This window comes from Primulina tabacum, chromosome 3, assembly GCF_025594145.1.
Source record: "Primulina tabacum isolate GXHZ01 chromosome 3, ASM2559414v2, whole genome shotgun sequence".
NCBI lineage: Eukaryota > Viridiplantae > Streptophyta > Magnoliopsida > Lamiales > Gesneriaceae > Primulina > Primulina tabacum.
This window is the reverse complement of record NC_134552.1, coordinates 4,861,328-4,886,381: the sequence shown is the minus strand read 5'-3', so window position 1 is coordinate 4,886,381 and position 25,054 is coordinate 4,861,328. Positions and strand designations below refer to the sequence as shown.

At 34.4% G+C, this 25,054-nt stretch overlaps 2 protein-coding genes and 1 pseudogene across 9 annotated transcripts; 1 reads left to right on the top strand and 2 right to left on the bottom strand.

Moving 5' to 3' along the window:
• The first annotated feature begins 5,334 nt into the window (after positions 1-5,334).
• Positions 5,335-8,281, top strand: LOC142538313 (putative inactive leucine-rich repeat receptor-like protein kinase At3g03770; annotated as a pseudogene).
• Positions 8,282-8,591: 310 nt separating this feature from the next.
• On the bottom strand, positions 8,592-11,530 carry LOC142539500 (protein NUCLEAR FUSION DEFECTIVE 4-like). Of its 5 annotated transcripts, none has more exons than XR_012818929.1 (3): positions 10,898-11,530; positions 9,352-10,770; positions 8,592-9,298 (listed from the first exon to the last, which is right to left on the bottom strand). XR_012818929.1 is itself a non-coding variant. In XM_075645015.1 (3 exons), the coding sequence occupies exons 1-3, from the start codon at positions 11,231-11,233 to the stop codon at positions 9,295-9,297; spliced, it is 1,704 nt and encodes a 567-aa protein (XP_075501130.1). In that variant the 5' UTR covers positions 11,234-11,530; the 3' UTR covers positions 8,592-9,294. The 5 variants fall into 5 exon arrangements, 3 of the variants coding, with proteins under 3 accessions (XP_075501130.1, XP_075501128.1, XP_075501129.1); XM_075645015.1 differs by having other exon boundaries at positions 9,407-10,770; XM_075645013.1 differs by having other exon boundaries at positions 8,592-9,277; positions 9,407-10,770.
• Positions 11,531-20,743: 9,213 nt separating this feature from the next.
• Positions 20,744-23,608, bottom strand: LOC142539499 (cation/H(+) antiporter 15-like). Of its 4 annotated transcripts, none has more exons than XM_075645012.1 (3): positions 23,193-23,608; positions 22,103-23,100; positions 20,744-22,026 (listed from the first exon to the last, which is right to left on the bottom strand). In XM_075645012.1, the coding sequence occupies exon 3, from the start codon at positions 21,968-21,970 to the stop codon at positions 20,978-20,980; it is 993 nt and encodes a 330-aa protein (XP_075501127.1). In that variant the 5' UTR covers positions 21,971-22,026; positions 22,103-23,100; positions 23,193-23,608; the 3' UTR covers positions 20,744-20,977. The 4 variants fall into 4 exon arrangements, 3 of the variants coding, with proteins under 3 accessions (XP_075501127.1, XP_075501125.1, XP_075501126.1); XM_075645010.1 differs by having other exon boundaries at positions 20,744-22,009; XM_075645011.1 differs by having other exon boundaries at positions 20,744-22,009; positions 22,103-23,000; positions 23,283-23,608.
• Between the last annotated feature and the right edge of the window lie 1,446 nt (positions 23,609-25,054).

The following is a 25,054-nucleotide window of genomic DNA, read 5'->3' as shown; positions in this document are numbered from 1 at the left end:
TTTTTTATTTCAGTATTCTACAAAATATTTATTTTTTGTAAAAAATATTTTAACTTAATCTACAAGCAAATAAAATCAATGAATTTTGTTATTCTATCTTCTAGACAACTGAATACAAAAATTTATGCAATATGTTATTTAAATACAAAAATTCAAAATTACGATAACATATTTTTTTTATATTTCATACTATATTATTGGAAGCATTAAATTTGTATATATTAATTTTTTTCTGAGAAACTTCTTGCATATATAACTCATTCAAAAGATTATAGATTTACAAAATAAAACAAATCATATTCAATTTAATATTTTGTGAAAAATATATGTTCATTTCATCTACAAGCAAATAAAAATAAATAATTTGACCTTTCTTATTATCAATCATAACTCATAAGGAGAAATATTGAGCAATAATGAATAATTTTTGTAAAGGTTTATTCATAATAATTTTAAAAATTTATCTTCAAAGATATGTCATTTCGGATTACATAAATCTATAATTGATTTACTTATATCCATCATTTTTAAAAATACATCTTCGTCAATTGCAAGATCATCAAATAAGTAATTGTTATAGTTTCTGATCTTTACAAAGACGAAAAATATTTAAAATTAGTAAAACTGTATGTATTCAATCATATATTGTTAAATTTTAATAATAAACTAAGGCTTCGAAAAATATTAGTTGGATTTTTTTATAAAGAAAAATAGATAGAATAAATACTCACGAAATATTTATAAGGTCATCTTTCTTCTATATCCAATAATGCTTTGTATCATTTTTGTAAAATGTAATTAACCATCGAACCTTCTTCGTAACACCAACCCACATGATTTAATTATTTGGATTCATTATTTTAATTCGTCGTTTTAAATTAATTATTCTCAATTAATGCAAAATAGAGTATATTGTATATCATGTCCTTACACAAATTATGTTTTTTGTGGAAAAAATTCACTATATTTACAACCAAATAAAACAAAAGAATTTTGGTATTTCAATATCGTACAAACTAATTTTTTGGGAAAAAATTATTTTCGCTTCATCTATAAACAATAAAACCCATGATTTTTTGTATTTCAATATTCTCAAATTAATATTTTGCGGAAAAAAATATGTTCAATTCATCTACAAGAAAATAAAAACCAAAGAATTTTGGAGTTTCAATCTTCTTGGCAACTTGATCCTTGGCCCTTGCCTAGCATACGTAGATTGATAATCTTGACATCATCATAATAATTGATTTTACAAAAACTTCCTCACCAAATTAAAGATAAACTTCTTGCATATATAAAAACATTCAAAAGATTATAAATCTATAAAATAAAATAAATCACATTCAAACAAATATTTTTGTGAAAAACATTTGTTCACTTCATCTACAAGTAAATAAAAACCAAATAACTTTGACTTTGTCTATGGAGAAGTAGTGAGTATTGCTAATGAATAATTTTTATAAAAATTTATTTATCATAATTTTAAAAATTTACATTCAAAGATATATCTTTTAATGTTACAAAAACTATAACTGATTTATCAATATATATCTCTTATAAAAATAATCATTCGTTAATTGAAAGAATCTCTCAATAAAATAATTGTTATAGTTTCTAGCCTTTAAAAAGAGAAAAATATAGTTAAAATTAATACAAATATATTATTCAATCTATATCGTTAAATTTTCATAATAAACCAAGGCTTTGAACAATATTAGTTGACTTTCTTTTTGATAAAGAAATATAGATAAAATAAATATAAATGAAATATTTATTAGAATTATTTATATTTATATCTGATAATTCTTGTATCATTTTGTAAATGTAATTAAATATCGAACATTCTTCATGACACCAACCTTGTTAAAACAAAAACAAAATTAGTTTAATTATTTGGCTTCATTAGTTTAATTCTTCATTTTAAAATAATTAATCTTAATGAACTGTGGAAAAAATATTTTCACTTTATTTACAAGAAAATAAAACAAAAGAATTTTGTTATTTTAATCTTCTGCAAATTAAATTTTTTGTGAAAAAATCTACAAATTAAGTTTTTTGTGAAAAAATTCTTTTTCACTTCATCTGTAAGCAAATAAAACCAATATATTTTGGTATCTCAATCTTTTCAAATTAATATTTTTTGTGAAAAAAGTTTGTTCAATTCATCTACAAGAAAATAAAAATCAAAGAATTTTAAAGTTTCAGTTTTTTTGGCAACTTAATCATTATCTAACATAAATATAGTTTGACAATTTTATCCTTATCATAATAACTGATTTGACAAAAACATCCTCACTAAATTTTTCCTGTACGTACAAACTAAGGACAAAGTTGACAATACACAATAGAAAAACTTTGACCTTGATTCACACTTTTATAATATGTATAGAAGAAAATAAAACAAAAGAATTTTGTTATTTTAATTTTCTGCAAATTAACTTTTTTGTGAAAAAATCTACAAATTAAGTTTTTTGTGAAAAAATTCTTTTTCACTTCATCTGTAAGCAAATAAAACCAATATATTTTGGTATCTCAATCTTTTCAAATTAATATTTTTTGTGAAAAAAGTTTGTTCAATTCATCTGCAAGAAAATAAAAATCAAAGAATTTTAAAGTTTCAGTTTTTTTGGCAACTTAATCATTATCTAACATAAATGTAGTTTGACAATTTTATCCTTATCATAATAACTGATTTGACAAAAACATCCTCACTAAATTTTTCCTGTACAGTACAAACTAAGGACAAAGTTGACAATACACAATAGAAAAACTTTGACCTTGATTCACACTTTTATAATATGTATAGAAGAAAATAAAACAAAAGAATTTTGTTATTTTAATCTTCTGCAAATTAACTTTTTTGTGAAAAAATCTACAAATTAAGTTTTTTGTGAAAAAATTCTTTTTCACTTCATCTGTAAGCAAATAAAACCAATATATTTTGGTATCTCAATCTTTTCAAATTAATATTTTTTGTGAAAAAAGTTTGTTCAATTCATCTGCAAGAAAATAAAAATCAAAGAATTATAAAGTTTCGGTTTTTTTGGCAACTTAATCATTATCTAACATAAATGTAGTTTGACAATTTTATCCTTATCATAATAACTGATTTGACAAAAACATCCTCACTAAATTTTTCCTGTACGTACAAACTAAGGACAAAGTTGACAATACACAATAGAAAAACTTTGACCTTGATTCACACTTTTATAATATGTATAGAAGAAAATAAAACAAAAGAATTTTGTTATTTTAATCTTCTGCAAATTAAATTTTTTGTGAAAAAATCTACAAATTAAGTTTTTTGTGAAAAAATTCTTTTTCACTTCATCTGTAAGCAAATAAAACCAATATATTTTGGTATCTCAATCTTTTCAAATTAATATTTTTTGTGAAAAAAGTTTGTTCAATTCATCTGCAAGAAAATAAAAATCAAAGAATTTTAAAGTTTCAGTTTTTTTGGCAACTTAATCATTATCTAACATAAATGTAGTTTGACAATTTTATCCTTATCATAATAACTGATTTGACAAAAACATCCTCACTAAATTTTTCCTGTACGTACAAACTAAGGACAAAGTTGACAATACACAATAGAAAAACTTTGACCTTGATTCACACTTTTATAATATGTATAGAAGAAAATAAAACAAAAGAATTTTGTTATTTTAATCTTCTGCAAATTAACTTTTTTGTGAAAAAATCTACAAATTAAGTTTTTTGTGAAAAAATTCTTTTTCACTTCATCTGTAAGCAAATAAAACCAATATATTTTGGTATCTCAATCTTTTCAAATTAATATTTTTTGTGAAAAAAGTTTGTTCAATTCATCTGCAAGAAAATAAAAATCAAAGAATTTTAAAGTTTCAGTTTTTTTGGCAACTTAATCATTATCTAACATAAATGTAGTTTGACAATTTTATCCTTATCATAATAACTGATTTGACAAAAACATCCTCACTAAATTTTTCCTGTACGTACAAACTAAGGACAAAGTTGACAATACACAATAGAAAAACTTTGACCTTGATTCACACTTTTATAATATGTATAGAAGAAAATAAAACAAAAGAATTTTGTTATTTTAATCTTCTGCAAATTAACTTTTTTGTGAAAAAATCTACAAATTAAGTTTTTTGTGAAAAAATTCTTTTTCACTTCATCTGTAAGCAAATAAAACCAATATATTTTGGTATCTCAATCTTTTCAAATTAATATTTTTTGTGAAAAAAGTTTGTTCAATTCATCTGCAAGAAAATAAAAATCAAAGAATTTTAAAGTTTCAGTTTTTTTTGGCAACTTAATCATTATCTAACATAAATGTAGTTTGACAATTTTATCCTTATCATAATAACTGATTTGACAAAAACATCCTCACTAAATTTTTCCTGTACGTACAAACTAAGGACAAAGTTGACAATACACAATAGAAAAACTTTGACCTTGATTCACATTTTTATAATATGTATAGAAGAAAATAAAACAAAAGAATTTTGTTATTTTAATCTTCTGCAAATTAACTTTTTTGTGAAAAAATCTACAAATTAAGTTTTTTGTGAAAAATTCTTTTTCACTTCATCTGTAAGCAAATAAAACCAATATATTTTGGTATCTCAATCTTTTCAAATTAATATTTTTTGTGAAAAAAGTTTGTTCAATTCATCTGCAAGAAAATAAAAATCAAAGAATTTTAAAGTTTCAGTTTTTTTGGCAACTTAATCATTATCTAACATAAATGTAGTTTGACAATTTTATCCTTATCATAATAACTGATTTGACAAAAACATCCTCACTAAATTTTTCCTGTACGTACAAACTAAGGACAAAGTTGACAATACACAATAGAAAAACTTTGACCTTGATTCACACTTTTATAATATGTATAGAAGAAAATAAAACAAAAGAATTTTCTTATTTTAATCTTCTGCAAATTAACTTTTTTGTGAAAAAATCTACAAATTAAGTTTTTTGTGAAAAAATTCTTTTTCACTTCATCTGTAAGCAAATAAAACCAATATATTTTGGTATCTCAATCTTTTCAAATTAATATTTTTTGTGAAAAAAGTTTGTTCAATTCATCTGCAAGAAAATAAAAATAAAAGAATTTTAAAGTTTCAGTTTTTTTGGCAACTTAATCATTATCTAACATAAATGTAGTTTGACAATTTTATCCTTATCATAATAACTGATTTGACAAAAACATCCTCACTAAATTTTTCCTGTACGTACAAACTAAGGACAAAGTTGACAATACACAGTAGAAAAACTTTGACCTTGATTAACATTTTTATAATATGTACAGAGTATAGATGCATAGATTAACCACTTAGTCTCTTTGGAATATGTCATTTTAGCTCTTTATGGAAAGACTCTTATCTATGGGTCTTTTTTTTGTTTTCTATTTCTTGTTAGCCCTGGCTTGACTGGGTGAAATTTGCAAATGGGGTGTTCAACTTATTTAATTCTGGTGTTTGTTTCATGGGTTCTCTTTGCGTCAAGGTCCACTCATCAGTTGCGAAGCTAAGACACGGAGATTCTTCTCCAGCCGATGAAGCATTTGGAGCACCCAGTGGTATTAACTGTTCTGGAAAATAGCAATGGTGATTTGTGTAGCTCGTCCTCCCCACCGCAAATGAGCATTAAATGTGAGAATGATTCTGTCACCGAACTCAGGATTATTGGAGCTAAGCCTGCAAAGATCAGCGAGTTCAGTGGATTTGCAGTACCTAATCAAACCTTATCTCGGAGTTTCTCTGTTGATTCTTTATTTACTACATTGACAAGGTTGTCCAGCTTAAGGGTCCGTAGCTTAGTGTCTTTGGGGATTTGGGGGCCACTTCCTGATAAAATTCATCGGTTATCTTTGCTTGAAGCTTTGGAATTTGAGTTCAAATTTCTTTTATGGTTCAATCCCATCTGAAATGTCTAGGTTGGTAAAGCTTCAGACTTTGACTTTGGATGGAAACTTTTTCAATGATACATTTCCTGAGTGGTTGGATTCATTAAGAAATTTGACCTTGCTAGTGGGAAAAGGCTATTTACGAGACAGGCAATAGCCGTAGTGGTTGGTGTTATTAGTGGAACTGCCATTATTGTAGCCATCCTCTTGGGTGATGGATATGTCACATTCTGTAAAAGACACGTTGTACAGGAGACGGTAGTTCAGCATATTTCACCAAAGGTTGTGCAAGAGGGTGCGCGGTCAGGGATTTCAACTGAAGTTATTGAAAATGCTCGTAAGTTTAGTCAAATTTAGTTTTGCGCTTTATCAGGTCGACTCTTGCAAATACCAGCAAGCTTGGTTACATTTAATTTTATGCCGTATCATGCTCTTTTGAAGGTGGTTTTATAAGCAAATTAAGAATTTACTAGACGTGGAAATGATTACAAACATCATGGAAGCATCCCCACCATGCTTTCGTGTTCTATCTTTTTTCTATATTGGAGAATTTCATCTGTAATCCTTATAGTATAATAATCTTTTTAATGTCTTTTTATGGGTTCTTTTTTTGTACTACAGGATTAATTTCGCCAGCAGCGAAAATGCTTAACCCTGCTGCTTCTGTATATAGGGTGTTCTCCATAAAAGAACTGGAGTATGCCACAGGGAAGTTCGAGCAATCATCGTATCTGGATGAAAGCACTATTGGAAAGGTATCCTTGTGCCTGGTTTAGTTCTGTTGGGAATTAAAATTTAGTTCTTGACTACCTCTGGGTTCTACCTTCGTATCTGCAGGTTTTTAAAGGAGAGTTAGAAAATGGTGCCTTTGTTGCCATACGATCTTTGACTTTATTTAGAAAATACTATGTTCAGAACCTCGAGTTGAGGCTGGATTTGCTCTCAAAACTTCGTCATCCCAACCTAGTTAATCTTCTGGGTCATTGTGTTGAAGTAGAAATCAAGGAAAATGGAACTGTGAATAGATTGTTCCTTGTATACGAATTCATTCCAAATGGGAACTTACATTCTCATCTTTCAGGTACTTTTATTTTAGGCACTATCCTCGTCTCAATTTGGAGGATGAAGTCATTGCCTAACTTGTATAATGGGAACTAAATGCTGGTTGAACACACAATAGAGTCTTTTGTTTCTTTTGGTTATTGAATAGAGTTTGATAGGATTGTTGCTGACTAAAATACGTGATTAGCCATTTTAATCATTTTTTATACAACAGTTCACTACCATGAGTTTCGATCTTGTTACAAACGGAGTGCGATCTATTTGAAGCCATATTGCACAAATATTATGTATGCATAATCTGTTTATGTTTCATCATGTGATTATTTCAAAATATATTTGGACCATGTATCTGTCTTGTTTTAAAACTAGTAATGGTAGTTTATATGATGGAGTCTTAAGTTGAATTGCTTGTTCTTGCAAGAAACCTGCCCGGTGAAGGTTCTGAAATGGTCGAACAGATTGGCTGTGCTAATTGATGTGGCCAAGGCTGTCCTTTTTTTGCATACTGGGGTGATCCCCTCTTCATTCAGCAATCGGCTGAAGACGAATAATGTACTGCTTGACGAGCATCAGATAGCAAAGCTCAGCGATTACGGAATGCCCATAATTGTTCATGAAACTCAAAAACCTGAGGTATGGTTCCTTCGATATTCAGACCATGTTAAGGTTGTGTGAGCTATGACTAACTCGTACAATCTCTGTTTTGTAGGCGAAAAAAGATGCTGAGAAATCAGAGTAAGGAACATTGTATTTAACATTCTCATTGAGAACACACAACCAGTTTAGCCTCTTGCATCTCAAAATTTAGTAGCTCGTGTTGTTGAGAGATAACTGTGCTTCCTATTGATGACCATCGAAAACAATTCGAAGCAGTAACATACTTTTCAAGATTCCTTTATGCAAATTCCTCTGTTAGTTTGTGATTAATCTCTAGAGATGTCTGTTTCAGGCACGTGGAAAAGCCAGATGACGATGTTTACAACTTTGGGATCGTATTGCTCGAAATGGTATCTTAATGTAGTAACAATATATCCCTTGGTAGTTCCAAGCAAATATCTCATCTCTTGTTGCTTCCATGTGATAGGCATCCTTCAGCAGCCAAGATGGTAGAAGTAAAATAGTGCATCCAATAGTGCTGAACACCAGCTCGCAAGAATCCTTGTCCATTGTGATATCCATCACCAAGAAATGTATATCACCCGAATCCTCGAACAGGCCGTCGTTTGAGGACGTTCTCTGGAATTCGCAATATGCTGCTCAGGTCCAGGCCACTGCTGATGCTGATCAGAAATCAGATAGTGTGACATAGTCATAGTTTCAGTTCAGATAACTAGCTGTCCTCTTCTGAATTTGTCATTGTGCAAATATACATAGAGGATCCATGAAGTTACAGATGAGAGGGACTCGATATCGTGTCGACAAGAGATTGTAGAGAGAAAACAAGTAAGTATCGATATGTTGGAGAAGGATTTGTATTCCATTGTCAAACAGAAGAATCAAATAGTGATTTGAGTTTGTTGTGAGAAGTATGACTTTGGAACTTACCTATACAATTATGCATTTAATATACTCGAACCTCAGGTCCCGATATGAGGATTGAGGGGAGTCTCAAGAAGCGCCAACCTTAGGCCCAATTTTGAGGTGGACTTAAAAACAAACTTGAGTCATGAACAATTCAATTCCCAACTTTTTCGGGTCCTTTACAAGATTGAGGTATCTCAATCTATCTGCTACATCTTGGGGCGGTAGGATTTCTCAAGATCTTGTAAATCTTCAGGCTTAAAGTATTTAGATTAAAAAACACGGGATAGGTCGCACATAGAGACTTATAAAATTATCTTGTTTTGTGAAATAAAAGAGCAACTTTCGACTTCAGTTTGGAACTTTTGGGATATTATCCAGTGAAATTGAATTTGGACAATAATCTTTCTATTGGATATGTGGTGATAAAAGTCCCCAGCCCTTGTGCAGAGAGTGTGCATACAAGCAGATCCAACTATGCCATTAAAACGTCAACAACGAAGTAATACAGAAGCAAAATTCAAAAACATCATATGCTCATCACCAAGAATGCAGAAGGTAAAGTTTGGGTAAAACTTACAAGAAAAATATCATGACAAGTTACATATACTTGAAACCCTCCAGAAAGGATGGGAGAGCAGCAATATTCTATCACACAGAACAGGAACTACAATAAGAGATCATTAGGCAAGGGCTCCTTCAGGAACATCCCAGTTATCTTCATCGTCATCTCTCTTCTTGGTCTTAGATGCTTCTTCTCTATCTTGCGTGCCGTTTCTCCATTGAGGGCTCCTGCTAAGATTTTAATAAAATTACCTGATCCAGAATCACGAAGACCAGAATCATTAAATTTCTTAATTTATACTTACTAGAACCTCTAAATGTGCCAAACCACAATGTAAAAATTGCAGCTACAACAACTACCTCCGAGTTGTGGACTTTCCATAGAGATGAGTATACACTGGCCTCGTTCGATGTACAAGAATCATGCTCAGAACAACTGCAAGAATGCAAAGTCCCGACATGATCAACGAAGTCAAGAAGAAACAGATCGCCCCGTCGCACTTTAGAGCTTCTTTTGTGCTTGATCTGATCACGTATTGAGCTTGTTTCTCTGCCTCGCTGTCGTATATGCTGCTGGCGATGATGCCCGAGAATATCAATGATCCTGCCGGATTGGCTAATGTTAGAAAGTTGTACAATGCTCCAAACTTCTTCAGTCCGAACAACTCGGAGGCGGTAGCAGGCACTATTGCCCAGTGTGCTCCGTATCCGAGCCCGACCAGAAGGGTTCCGACGTACATCGCCCCTGCCCAACCCATTGCGAAAGAGAAATGTCCCATCGCCATTATAAGTTGGGCAATGGCCATGGCAACAGGCCGCGGATATGCGTAGTACTGTACAATATTCTCGGAGAAGTAACCGCCACCGACCCGCCCGAGGAAGTTCCAAATGCTGATCATGGAAACGAATACATGGGTATTGTCGTAACCCAAGGACTGGCTCATCTGGCCCAAGTTGTCGATCACCATCAAGCCGGAACCAGAACCTAAGAGAAGAGAGAAGAATATGAGCCAAAAGTCTGCCTTTATCAGTGCTTCCGTCAATGTAAAGTCCTCCCCCCGGTGCGGCCTTGGTTTCTTGATTCTCACAGCTCCTTCTGCAGCTGCTTGGGCTAATCTTGCCTGGAGCTGAGCCATTTTCTTCCGTCTCTCCGAAGCTGGAAGCAAGTCCACTTCTCTAGGCTTTTCGTCTTCGATCTCACTGAATATGACATCCTCATGGGGTACCAATGGCTCCTCTGCTGGTGACCTTGGGTCCCGAGAGAAACTCAAGGTGACTGGGATAACAATGGGAATCAACAACAGAACAAATAAAACTAGAGTGAAGATTGTGATAACAGTTGGGCTCAAATCAAGCAGATCTTCAACAAGCATGACCACCATCAGATACGCAGCCAAGATCAGACATATGCTGTAGATAAAAGAGAAACTGAACCCATCCGACGACCTCATCTGTTTGTGACCTCCAACCGGCCTGACCACGAACATTAGACCAATGACCACCATCGTCGGCCCGACGGCAACCATAAATATGAGTGAAGCGTGATCTGGGGAATGCATCATTGCATATACCTGAGTCAAGATTGCACCTCCCAACCCAGCAAAACCCTTCAGTATTCCCACAACTGGTCCACGGCTTTTGGGGAAGTTTTGCACGCAAGAGACTAGCGCAGCTGTGTTGAAGTAGGTCTCCCCATTTGTTCCTACAAATATAAGAATGCACATCTGCAACAAATTCATCAAGAACAATTCAAATGGTATCCCATATCCTGCCTCAATCTTAGAAACATTTTTTGGTCAAATCAAGAGCAATAGTTTGAGGAAAATCAATATAATAACAATCGATACTCACAGTCCATAATGGCAAAACAGGAACTCGGCCGGTGACTACAAGCCAAACCAACCCATATCCAACAAAATTCTGAATACAGCCAACAAGAATAGCACCCCACAATGGAAAAATCTCAGATAAACTCCCAGCCAAGAATCCTACGCTATCTCCCAAGTCTTTGGCCACACCCAACCACGCAACCTGCTTTTGGTTATAGTTTAAACTACTTTTGATGGTCGGTGAAATGCTTCCGAACAAATATCCAATTCCCGCACAAGATTGTATCCACATCGCGGCCACGAAAACGAGCCATCTGTTGTTAAAAAAGGAAGAAATCCCATCATTCATAAAACACATAATTAATTAATCCTTCAGAAAAAACACCTTTAGATAAATCTATAATCTTCCCTATTGCTTCCTAGGGTGGTTTTCTGCAAATGCAATAATAGTTTTTTTTTTAAGACTGCTCTTTGGAACCAAGAAAATTCAAAAATAGCGAGGAGAAAATCATGGAAGTTTTGGATTGATTTGATCTGATATCATATGACAACGATATTGGTGGCAAGAGTTCTTCAATTTTTATGGTCAATGCCTTCTAAAAATGGCGAATGCAAATGGGGTGGTGGATGGATGCCATTGCAATATATTGAAAACATCAGCATAAACAAATACAAAAGTAAAACACAAAACAAAACGCAACTTTTTTTATTAATTTCTTGTCACATCAAAAACAAAAAACCTCGATTATTCTTCAATATAAAAAAAAAAAACACTAACAACTTTCTCCCCACATGACAACCAATTCAAATATCTCCATTATTATTTAATAGATCCGACAATCAACTTACATTATTGATTTATACATTTCATATATTTATAAAGATTAGGTCTCATGTCAGACAGTCTCACGAATTTTTATCTGTGAGACGGGTCAACACTACCGATATTCACAATAAAAAGTAATACTCTTAGCATAAAAAATAATATTTTTTCATGGATGACCCACGTAAGAGATCTGTCTCACAAAATATGACCCGTGAAACCGTCTCTTACAAGTTTTTGTCATTTATAAATTCATAATTTATGTATATGATCTACTTTTTTCTATATGCATGACTTGTTTTTCATTAAAAAGAATATAATATTTATTGATTTAAAATTATAATATTTTTAAAAATTATTATTGAAAATTTATATAATTAAAAAAAAAGAATAAATCATGGCTACATTCAATCTCTAGTTTGTAATTATTACCTGAAATAGTTCTGAAAGGCTCAATAAAAATTTTGTGTGTATTAAAAAATTTAAGATGAATAAAAAAAAATGAAAGATTTTATGTGTATTTATAGACCCAAAAACGACTAGTTTACTTTAAAACTATATTACAGTTGAAAAAATTGAAGCAAACAATTAAAAAAGAAAAAAAAGAATCACATGGAGGAATTGACTTTTTTAAAAAAGAAAAAGAAAAAGCTTTCTGACATGGGATGCCCCAAGTCACTTTTAAGAAATAATATTTAATTATCAGAAATATAATAGAAAATTTAAAGAAATTGTTTTTTTACCTCACAATTTTAGCTCTTTATGTTTTCAAATTATCTTTAATTCTGTATTTTACGATTTTTGACAATTTTAATCATTTTTCGTCGTAAATGCTGATATGACACTATACACGTCAATGTTGCATTGGTTGTTGGGAATTATACCGAAACGATGTCGACCACGATGATAATATAATACTCAAAAAATACGGAATAAAATAACCAACAAGAACACAAATATTTACGTGGTTCACCCAATATAGGCTACGTCCACGGAGCACTGCAACTTTTATAACTGGAAGAAATATTACAACAAGTGTATACACCAATAAACTCAATATTTCTCACTCCCAAACCCCGAGTATACCGAGAAAATAATTTCCCTAATTCACACAAGAGAATTCCCGCACTCAAGAAAAAAATACACTCTTTTTTTTCTATGCACTCTTTTTTTATCAAAACTGAAAAGCTTTTGATTTTGGGATACAATAACTGAAAGAATTGAGCTCTATTTATAACTAATTTCTTCATTTAGTTTTGTAAACTTTTCGATGTAGAATTCCAATTTTCTGAATTTTTTATTCAGCGTGGGCCCCACTTTTACCTAACATTTCTCCCACTTGAAGACTTGATTTCAATCATGTCTTCACACCATCATTGCAGCAGCTCATATATCTCTATTTATACTTGCAGTCCAACTGAAGTTGAACACAACTTCAGTTTTTCAATGGTTACCGTCTTCGTGAGCATATCCGCTGGATTTTTACTTTCAAGAATCTTCTCCAGCATCAAAACTCCATCTTCCAGCACTGATCTGATGAAATGGTACCTAACCTGTATATGTTTTGTCCTAGCATGATAAACATGATTTTTTGCTAAATGAATAGCACTCTGACTGTCACAGTGTAATGTGCTATATTCAAGCTTCTGTCCCAATTCTTCTAGAAAGGATTTCAACCATATCATCTCCTTGATAGCTTCTGTTACAGCAACGTACTCGGCCTCAGTTGTTGAAAGCGCAACTATCTTTTGCAGTTTAGACGCCCAGCTTACTGTACCACCTAATGTGAACACATACCCAGTAGTACTTTTTCTGCCATCTAGGTCACCACCCATGTCGGCATCGACAAAACCTTGTAAGCCCAAATTTGACCTTCTGAAGCATAAAGACAAACTAGCAGTACCTTTCAAATACCTCAGAATCCATTTAACTGATTCGCAGTGCTGTTTTCCTGGATTGCTCATAAACCTGCTCACAACTCCCATTGCATGTGCTATATTTGGTCTAGTACACACCATTGCATACACGAGGCTTCCGACAACAGAAGCATAATGAACCTTATTCATATAAGCATGCTCCTGCTCCGTCGATTGTGATTGTGCTTTGGTTAGTTTGAAATGACTAGCCAAAAGAGTACTCACAGATTTAGCTTCATCCATATTAAATCTGTTAACCATCTTTTTCACGTACTCTTCTTGAGATAACTTCAAGAATCCATTCACCCGATCTCTTAAGATTCTCATTCCAAAGATTTGCTTTGCAGCACCCAAATCCTTCATGGCAAATTCATTTGATAAATCATTCTTGAGTTTATCAATTTCTTCCAGACAAGCTCCAGCTATCAGCATATCATCTACATATAGCAGTAGTATGATATAAGAACCGTCAAACTTTTTTACATAACAGCAGTGATCAGCTTGACACCTTAGGAAACCATTATTACTCATGAATCCACCAAACTTCTTGTACCACTGTCTTGGAGGTTGTTTGAGACCATACAAGCTCTTCTAAATTTGCACACCATTTTCTCTTTTCCCCGTACTTCAAAGCTCTGTGGCTACTTCATATAAATTTCTTCATCTAGATCACCATGAACAAACGCAGTCTTTACATCCAACTGCTCCACATATAAGTCTTCCTTCGCCACTAGTCCAAGTACAGTCCTAATAGTTGTTAATTTAACCACCGGAGAGAAAATCTCGGTGTAATCAATTCCTTCTCGTTGTTGGAAGCTTTTTACAACAAGCCTTGCCTTGTACTGCTTTGTTGGAACATTTCATGTTCGCAATCTTGATTTTGATGTTAACAAAACTTGTTATTGTATTTCTAACATATTTACTCAAGTGTGAAGTTGCAAACACAAGAAGCAAATCGAAACTGAATTATGCACAAACTGAGTTTCTGGCGAGCTTCGGTATTTTGATGATATCTCTCAACTGGATGTTCCAAATGACAATCCGCCAACTGGACTGATTATAAAACTCAATTTGGAACAAATCGTACTTCACGTCAGTTTGGCAAAATCGGATGTTATCAAGGTGTAACTGATCGCTCAATTATCGAACTGATCACACGAGAACAACAATCAGTTGGGTTTGAGCAGCTGCGGTATTTTGGTCCTATCTCTCAGCTTGGTTATCGAAATGAAGCGATTCAGTATGCGTTGAAAACATAAGACGATGATCTACAAATCATCATCAGAAGTCAAAGTCTGAATCGAAGCTTAAGATGCTGATAAATGACGATGAAATTACTGGTTCTGCACAAACTGAAATCAGCTAGGCTGATTTCAGCACACCAGCTGAAACTGAACCAACTGCTGACCAGCTGACCAACCAACTGAACTGAACCAGCTGCTGACCAACTGAAGACCAGTTGAACTGAACCGAACCAGTTGAACTGAACCAGTTGACCAACTGAACTGAACCGAACCAGCAGCTGACCAACTGAACTGAACTGAACCAGCTGCTGATACCAGTTGAACTAAATGACCAGTTGAGTTGACCAGTCGGGAAAATGTCCAGCAAGACGAATTTGACCGTTGCAGTTCCAGAAACAGTACAGAAACTTTCCAAACGGTCATATTCTTGTGTCTAACGTATATATCATTGTTGAAGCATATAAATACAACATATTGAAGATCAAACAAGTGATTTTGAAGAGAATTCAAAGCATGGGCAGTTAGCATAAAGAAATCAGCTAGTTGAGAGCACAAGCCCTTGTGTGAGGATACATTTGAGATGTACACTGTAAATGATAAATTCCTTACACACAATCACTCACACATATACAAGAGAGTTGAACTTCAAAGTTTAGTTGAGCGAGTTTTGCACAAAGACAATAAACTTGTGTATGTAGTCTTTGCATATGAGACATTAAACAATATGCTGATTGTGAGGTGCTGCCTACAATCTTGAGTGCTAGGAGTTCAGTTTAGGCAGTGGGTAATTCCTAGCTGAATGGGTTTGTACAAAAGTTGTATAAATCAAAGTCTTCTAGTGGATCCTTCCCAAGGGGAAGAAGGGGTGACGTAGGAGTTATTCAATCTCCGAACATCCATAAACAAATTCGTGTCTATTTGTTTATTGCATTTACTTATCATTTTCATAGTTTTAAAGATGCATTGTTGAAGCATTTTATGTGTTCTTCAAATACCAAAATATTGCATACCGAGTGTTTGATAAAATGCTTCAACCAAAATATTTTTACTCATTCAACTTGCATATATTTTAAATGGCTTACAAAATATTTAATCGGTTTCTATGAAGGATTATTTCGAGTGTTTTCCGCTTGGTTTGAACACCAAACTCGATTTAATTCATCGGTGTTCAATATTTCAAGAACCGAGCTATTGTAGCTCAACGGTGATCCCCCTAACCGATCCTATCATGCTTGCTACAATCATGCTCTTCTTTTAACCGGTACACCCACTTGTTATGTAACGCCTTTTTGCCTTGTGGAAGTTCTGTCAACTCCCACGTCTGATTGGATGACAGTGAATCCATCTCATCTTCCATGGCCAACTCCTACTTGGTTGAATCAGCATTTTGCATTGCCTCTTCATAGGTCTCCTGTTCACCTTTGTCTGTCAGCAAAATATAGTGAAGTGCAGGGGATTACCTCTCAGGTGGTCTAATGGTTCTCAAAGATCTACTGAGTTCAATCACCGGAGTTTGTGGGTCATCATCTTGTACAGTTTCTTCTTCATTTTCCTGGTTACTGGTTTTCGATTCATTCACAGAAATATATGTCAATGGCACTTCATCAGTCTTCTTGACTTCAGGACATTCATCTCCAGCTCCAATGTCTGACTTGTCCTTATACAGAAGTTGCTCATTAAAGATTACATCCCTGCTCCAAATGATCTTCTCATTTTGGTCATCCCAGAAACGATAACCAAACTCATTATCTCCATAACCAATAAAGAAGCACTTCTTTGATTTCAGATCAAGTTTTGTTCTGCTTGTTGAATCAATATGAACATAGGATAGACATCCAAACACTTTCAAGAAAAAAAGGTTTACTTTTTTGTCGCTCCATACCTCTTCGGGTATTCTGCAGTCAAGAGGTATCAAAGGTCCTCTGTTGATTAGATATGCTGCAGTGTTAACAGCATCAGCCCAGAATGATTTTGGCAATCCAGAATGCAATCTCATGCTCCTTGTGTGTTCATTCAAGGTCATGTTCATCCTTTCAGCTACACCATTTTGTTGAGGTGTACCAGGAATGATTTTCTCCATCTTTATCCCGTTCTGTGCACAATATTTCTTGAACTCATCATCTTCATATTCTCCACCATTGTTAGACCGTAAGCACTTCACCTTCAAGTTGGTTTCATTTTCCACCATGGCTTTCCACCTTTTAAAGGTCTCGTAAACATCAGATTTATTTTTCAGAAAATAAACCCAAACTTTTCTACTCGAATCGTCAATGAATGTGACATAGTATCTCGAGCCTCCAAGGGATGTCACAGGAGATGGTCCCCATACATCAGTATGAACCATCTCCAACTTTGCTGTTTTCGATTCTCTACCGCCTTTTGAAAAGCTCACCTTCTTCTGCTTTCCAAAGATACAGCTTTCACATAGTTTGTGTTCAACAGTCTTTAATTCTGGTAGCTTTCTTTTTGACACCAACATCTTCATTCCCTTCTCACTCATATGTCCAAGTCTATAATGCCACAGACTTGAATTGGCTCCAGCATCCACAGCTGCTAATGTGTCTCTGCAACTGGAAGTCATATACAGTGTTCAAGTTTTCTTTCCTCGAGCAACAATCATTGCTCATTTGTTCACTTTCCAGGAACCATCACCGAAGGTCACATTGTGACCTTCATCATCGAGCTGTCCCACCGAGATCAGATTGCGTGTCAATTTTGGTACATGCCTGACTTTGTTGATTTTTCAAACAGATCTATTTGACATCTTCATCCGTACATCACTCATACCAACAATTTCCAAGGGTTTTCCATCAGCCAGGAAAACTTTTTCGTAATCGCCAGCGATATAATTATCAAATACATCGCGATCACCAGTGGTATGAAACGAAACTCCCGAGTCCATAACCCAAGAATCAACAGGGCTTTCCATGGATAATAGCAGAGCATCATGTACTTCATCAGTGACATCATTGGCATTATTCTTCGTTGATCTGCAGTTCTTTTTCAAGTGACCAGTTTCAACACAGCTCCAACACTTCAAATTCTTTTCAAAGTTGCTTTTGTCTTTTCCATTTCTTGACTTGGACCTACCGCGCCATCGGTTAGAACTCTTTTCGCCACTTTTGCCCCTTCCTCTGTTCTTGAGATTTAGAGCAGATCTCGATGATGTTCCTTCACCCGAATCCATCCTGCGAACTTCTTCAGCAAGAATTTGATCTCTGACATCATTGAATCACTACAAGAAAAATGATTTTCCGCAGCACGTCATCAACAGCGTGCATTAAAAGCACGCTGCGAATACTACTTTTCACGGCGTGAACCCATATGTGCGCCGTTAATAGTGTTGCACTTGATACTATTAACGGCGTGCATTAAAAGCACGCTGCAGATATTACTATTGACGACGTGCATTAAAAGCACGCTGCGGATAGTAACTTGATACTATTAACGGCGTGCATTATAAGCACACTGCGGATATTACTATAGACGGCGTGCATTATAAGCACGCTGCGGAGAACCCTATTAAGGGCGTGCATGTTTATGTGTGCTGTTAAAAATAAATCATTTTTTTTAAAAAAAAATTGTGTTCAGACATTAACGGCGTACATTAATAGCACGCCGTCAATACTATTATTCACGGCCTTCATATTATTAGCACGCTGCGGAAAATGAGTTCGAATTTTTAAATTAGCGACGGTTTCGTAAACCCGTCGCTAATATAGCGACGGTTTCCATGAAACCGTTGCCGATTAAAAATCGGCGACGATTTGCATTAACTGTCGCTAATATACGTACATCGGTGACAGTTTAATAAACAACCGTATTACCGACGGTTTTCATTAACCGTCGCTAATATACGTACATCGGCGACGGTTTAATAAAAAAACCGTCGCAAAAAATCGCAATTTCCCTATTTATATCCGATTTCCGTTTCATTTATCTTCACAGCACTTAAAATTTTTCTCTAATACGATTTTAGAGCACTTTAAATATTTTTTATACTTATACGATTTTATTTTCGATTTAAATACGTGTTTTTGTTTCAATTTATGGTTAATGTTTTAATTGTTGATAAGAGAATGAGTATTAATATTATAGTTGTATTGTTAGTTTTTATAAAAATTTATTAAATTATAAAAGTAATTTTTTTTTATTTTTACGCAAAATTTTGCGACGGTTTTGGGACTGTCGCGAAATTTTAAAACTGTCGCTAAATTTAAAGACCGTCGCTGAATTAGCGACGGTTTTGAGGTATTCGTCCGTCGCAGATTTGCGACGGTTTTGTCAAAAACCGTCGCTAATATTTTATTTTTTTTACTATTAACGGCGTACATTGCACGCTGCGGAAAGGTGTATTAATAGCGTAAATATGCATGCCGTGGATAATAGTATTAACAACGTGCAGATGCACGCCGCGGATAATCTTGAGCTTTTAATCGCTTGCAACTTTGCAGCGTGCATATGCGCGCTGCGGAAAACCATTTTTGTTGTAGTGAATTGTAGCTTTCTTTTTCCAACAGAGTTGCTAACTGCTGCCGGCATTGGTTCCCAAACATTTGGTAAAGACGCCAAAAGAATAAGTGCACGAATCTCATCATCAAATTTAATTTCAACCGATGTTAGCTGAGAAATAATCGTGTTGAACTCATTGATGTGTTTAGCCACCGAAGCACCTTCTCCCATTTTCAAGTTGGATAACTTTTTCATGAGATGCACTTTGTTGTTTGCTGATGGCTTCTCGTACATGTCCGATAAAATAGACATAATCTCTTCTGTGATTTGTGCCTCCGCCACGTTATGTGCCACATTCTTTGTTATAGTTAATCGTATCACACCTAACACCTGTCGGTCAAGGAGCTCCCAATCATCATCCTTCATCTTTTCCGGTTTCTTTCCTGATAGAGGTTGATGCAGCTTCTTACTGTACAAATAATCTCTTATCTATAACCGCCAGAACGAAAAATCTGTTCCGTCGAACTTGCTGATTCTCGGTCCCAATCCATCATCTCCGGCCATCACTTCTCTAGCCTTAGCAAAAAATCTAAAAGATATTTTCTGATGTGGAAGATCAGACAAAGCTGCAACCACAGAGCATACTCAGAATTCTTAAGAATTTTCACAACAAGGCTCTGATACCAATTGTTGGGAAATTATACCGAAGCGATGCCGACCACGATGATAATATAGTACTCAAAAAATGCGGAATAAAATAATCAACAAGAACACAAAGATTTACGTGGTTCACCAATTATAGGCTACGTCCACAGAGCACTGCAACTTTTATAACTGGAAGAAATATTACAACAAGTGTATACACCAATACACTCAATATTTCTCACTCTCAAACCCCGAGTATACCGAGAAAATAATTTCTTAACTCACACAAGAGAATTCCCACACTCAAGAAAAAAATACACTTTTTTTTTTCTATACACTCTCTTTTTATCAAAATTGAAAAGCTTTTGATTTTGAGATACAATAACTGAAAGAATTGAGCTCTATTTATAACTAATTCCCTCATTTAGTTATGTAAACTTTCCGAAGTGGGATTCCAATTTTCTGAATTTTTTATTCAGCGTGAGCCCCACTTTTACCTAACATTGGTGATGGACACGACGTAAAAACATAGATAACATACAAAAATAGAAATCTGACAATCTAAAAGGCCAAAATATCAAATATACAAACATATATGACCAAACAATCAATTTTCCCTACAAAAATTAAGCATGAAGTCTAATTTCGTGATATTTCAAAAAAATTAGAGATCAAAATTCTTGAACAAAATTTTTACCTAGAAAAAGCTTCCTTATTATTTTTTTAAATCTTTTTTTAAATTAGATAAGCAATTCCAATGGTGGTCCAAACTTGTGGTTAAATTTTTTTTTCTCACACAGTATCTGTTCTTCCAATTTGTATAATGGTGATGGTATAAAACTGTATCAGTATTACAAAGAATGATCGAGTGAAGTTACATAGTATCTGTTCTTCGAATTTCTTCCATTGTAAACCGGTTAGATAATGAATGGGTGATGTGGTTTTTAATCACAAGGATGGTGGAAGCAGCTTTAGAATCTACCAACGCGAACATGTCTCCTATTGTTCCCAGTTCTGAATTCTCACTCCAATCTGAAAGGCCTCCCAACAGTGGGGATCTTGTGTCGTGTCGTCTTCCAACCATAATAACCTCGTGCTCGTTCTCTATGGATCGAATCAGCGCCACTGTCCCGGTTCCATCTCTCACCACTTCTTCTGCAGTAACTCACCCTCTTATTACTATTGTTTCGGGATTTCAGTAATATGTCATTCATAACTTCGTTGTCCAACTTCTTTTCGATGTTTGCATCCAAATGAATGTCGGCGCTGATTGCCTCGCTCTTGAGGATCAGCCGATATATGGTCAAGTGGATGTTGGCTTGTGCCACCATCCTTGATCCTACAGCAAGCGCTTCTCGGTCGTCTGGGCCTCCGATGAAAAAAATAGCAACTCTAAATAGGTCTCCGTGAGATGATGGTGCTGCTGATTTAATGGTTGGTGCTCTGTCGACCACGATGGCTGTGGTACAAGGCGCCATTTGGAGTACTTTGTCATTCATCGCCCTTATGCCTGACGATGACGATTCAGCTGTTGTGTTGAATCTCCTGTGAAATGGAATGATCACGAGTGAAACCCTCCTGTCCACTGCAATTTCACACACTTCATCGTGCATGCTTGCATAAGGAGATATCGCAGTAAAGGGGTGCACCGTGATGGCTCCATGGTATCTTTGCTGCAAGATTTGGAAGGCATTGATGATACTTCTCGGTGTGTAACCCTTGGCAGAGTTTACTTTTGCAAGTTTGTGGGGAATGAGTAATGGACAAGAACGACCAGCAAGCTCGACAAGGTGTAACAAACACACATCAATGGGGGTGCGCTTTGTAGGATGGAGGCTTTCAAGAAGTTCGATTATGGCAGGGACGTTCTCTTGGCTGTGCACGCAAGCTAGTACCCGGAGTACGGAATCTGGCTTTAAGTCCGACATTGTTCTCCTCTTGTAAAATATGTGCCTCCTCAAAGGATCGTATAAGTACCTAAGTATATTGGTGCAACTAGCGGTAACAATTAACATTGATGCGCACAAAACCACGAATGATTTATCATCTATTGCCTGTGCCAACAAATTAACTAATACAAGATCATCAGTTTTCAAAATAATATGTTTTTGTTGAAGCATGCAAGAGTATAGAAAAATTTAACAAACCTTGTTGCTCTTCAACATCTTGAACAGACCTAGTTCCAGAACACCTTGTACATTCATCACAAGGCCAATCTGAATGGATTCCCTAAGTGGTACTCCTACACAAATGGAAAAGAACATTGCTCCAAGAAACTTACCCACATAGGCGACAAGTATGACAGACTGAACTGTCAGATAGTCTCCGATTGTAACATTGAATATGTCGATGACCAGCCCGTTCTTCACGAAGTAGAGAGGCATATAGAGCCAAGAAGTGATGAAGTCTAGCTTCTGCGTGAGGGCTGATCCCAAGGGAGGGCCTGCGGTGGTATCGCCATCCCATAAACCAGGGGGCCAAAGAAAATGTTGAGCCCAACGGCTTTACTGCAAAATCCAGCCATCACAATACCAACAAACACCATGTAAATGAAGCTTTGCTTCAAGGGTTCTCCCTCCGGGTTTCTGTCCAATGCCCATAGAATAATAGGTCGGACCACGAAAGCCACCAACAACACAAAGCCAATCCCTACTGCAATAGTTCTTACAATCTTGATCTTGGAATGTGAACCATCATCCCTCATCAAGATAGTGAGGGTTACGATGCAGAAGGCAAATGCACTGCTGACCAAGGATGATGACAAGGCCACTCTCCCGAACTCGGTATTTGCCATTTTTAATTCCGTGAGGTAGCGAGCTACGACTGGAAAACTAAGCACAGACGACGCCATAGCCACCGGACCAAGATAGGGGGTCGTCAAACTATAGCTGAGTCGCACCATGATGGATGAGGCAGAGATGCTTAACATTAATGGCAGCACGACGGTGGAAACCCCGATGACCATCTCTTTCCTCTCAATCTTGCTCAATATCCAAGGATCCAGCTGCACTCCAATGAGGAAGAAGTAGAACATGCAACCAAACACTGCAAATGCATCAAGAATGATTAGACTCTGATAGGGATACACGAGTTCTGCAAAACCTGCAAACCTGCCCAAAAACGATGGACCCAACACCAAACCAGCCTGCATGAACAAAACATCATCAATCCATACAACATTTCAATCCCATAAACCCACTGGCAAGCTAGAGTACTTAATCAACACAAATCAATTACCAATATGTGGATAACCATGCTGGGTTGTCCGAGCGGGCTGAGGATGCGAGAGGTGAAGAGAATAAAGGTGGAGGAGAGGGAAAGCTGTACCAGAATGAGAGGAACGGAGAAATCAAGAGGATTGGTGTTGGCGAAGATGCCCGTCGAGTGAAACATCCCGGTCCGAATGCAGATTGATGAGAGATTTCCCTGTGGGTGATATATCTCTGCATATGAAGCTATGTCATCGGGTTCCATCGCAATGGACCCCATTTTCAGACATCAAACGCCTGCAAGAAACAGGCCAGGAGGGGTTAAGGAGAGAAGAATACATGCAGAGGTTTTGAATTTGAACGTGAGGTTTGGAGGAATTCAAGAATTCGAGGTGCTTCCATTAATTAAATGGACAGAGTTTCCCATTCAAACCAGATTCTAGTCTAGATTTTATCAAACGGTGGTTGAGGCTAGGCTAACATTATATATCTATTGCTATTATATATAAGTTTGAACTTGAATTTACATATTTATACTTGTTTATATTTAATAATAATCATTAATACATGTTTGTTTGTTTTTCATCTATTAATTATTAATCGAATTTAAAATATCTTTTTTTTTTGTTTTTTCATATATTAATTAATAAAATTTAAAATAAATTGAAGCCAATAATAATAAATATTTTGTTTGTTCGTTTTCTTCCGGCTATTAATGATTTCTAAAATAAATTTAAGAAAAATAAATTTTAGACACAATTTTTTACGTTAGTTTAATAAAATCATTAATAAAGCACTTAACTCAATCAAGCTATTTATTATCTTAATTTTATTTTTACTTTTACTTTTACTTTTAAATTTAAATTTAATTACTTTAATTTATACATTGACATCAAATTCATAGAAAATCATTATTATAATGTTATACATTATAAAAATTGTTAATAGTAAGAATAAGTAATAATGGCAAGACGAATGGAGAGAGTGAGACTGAATAAAATTAAATTAGTAATAAATATTAAGGTCATATAAAACATCTTTTTTCCATTTAGAATAGATATATTTTTAGACTACTTATATATCAACAAAGATACGTGATTGAGAGAAAATATTTGTATTTAAATGATTTCAATGCAAACATTTGAACTATTTAGTCAATTTTCGATATATGATGCTAAATAAATATTACTAAATAATATCTTATCTATTAATTAATTATTAATTAATCTATTACTAATGTTATACATTATAAAAATTGTTAATAGTAAGAATAAGTAATAATGGCAAGACAATGAGACTGAATAAAATTAAATTAGTAATAAATATTAAGGTCATATAAAACATCTTTTTCCTATTTAGAATAGATATATTTTTAGACTACTTATATATCAACCTAGATACGTGATTGAGAGAAAATGTTTGTATGTAAATGATTTCAATGCAAACATTTGAGCTATTTAGTCAATTTTCGATATATGATGCTAAATAAATATTATTAAATAATATCTTATCTATTAATTAATCTATTACTAATGTTATACATTGTAAAAATTGTTAATAGTAAGAATAAGTAATAATGGCAAGACGAATGGACAGAGTGAGACTGAATAAAATTAAATTAGTAATAAATATTAAGTTCGATAAAACTTCTTTCTCCCATTTAGAATAGAGATATTTTCAGAATTTTTATGTGTCAATTGAGATACGTGATTGAGAGAAACGTTTGTCTGTAACTGATTTCAAACACTAATTTTAAGTCAGTTGCTCAATTTTTTATATATGTTGCTAAACAAATATTAATAAATAATATGCTTCATTTGATCATTTAGTATTTTTGCAATTAGATGAGTTTTTTACCCTAGCGTTAACATGTTTTATTGTTATATATCA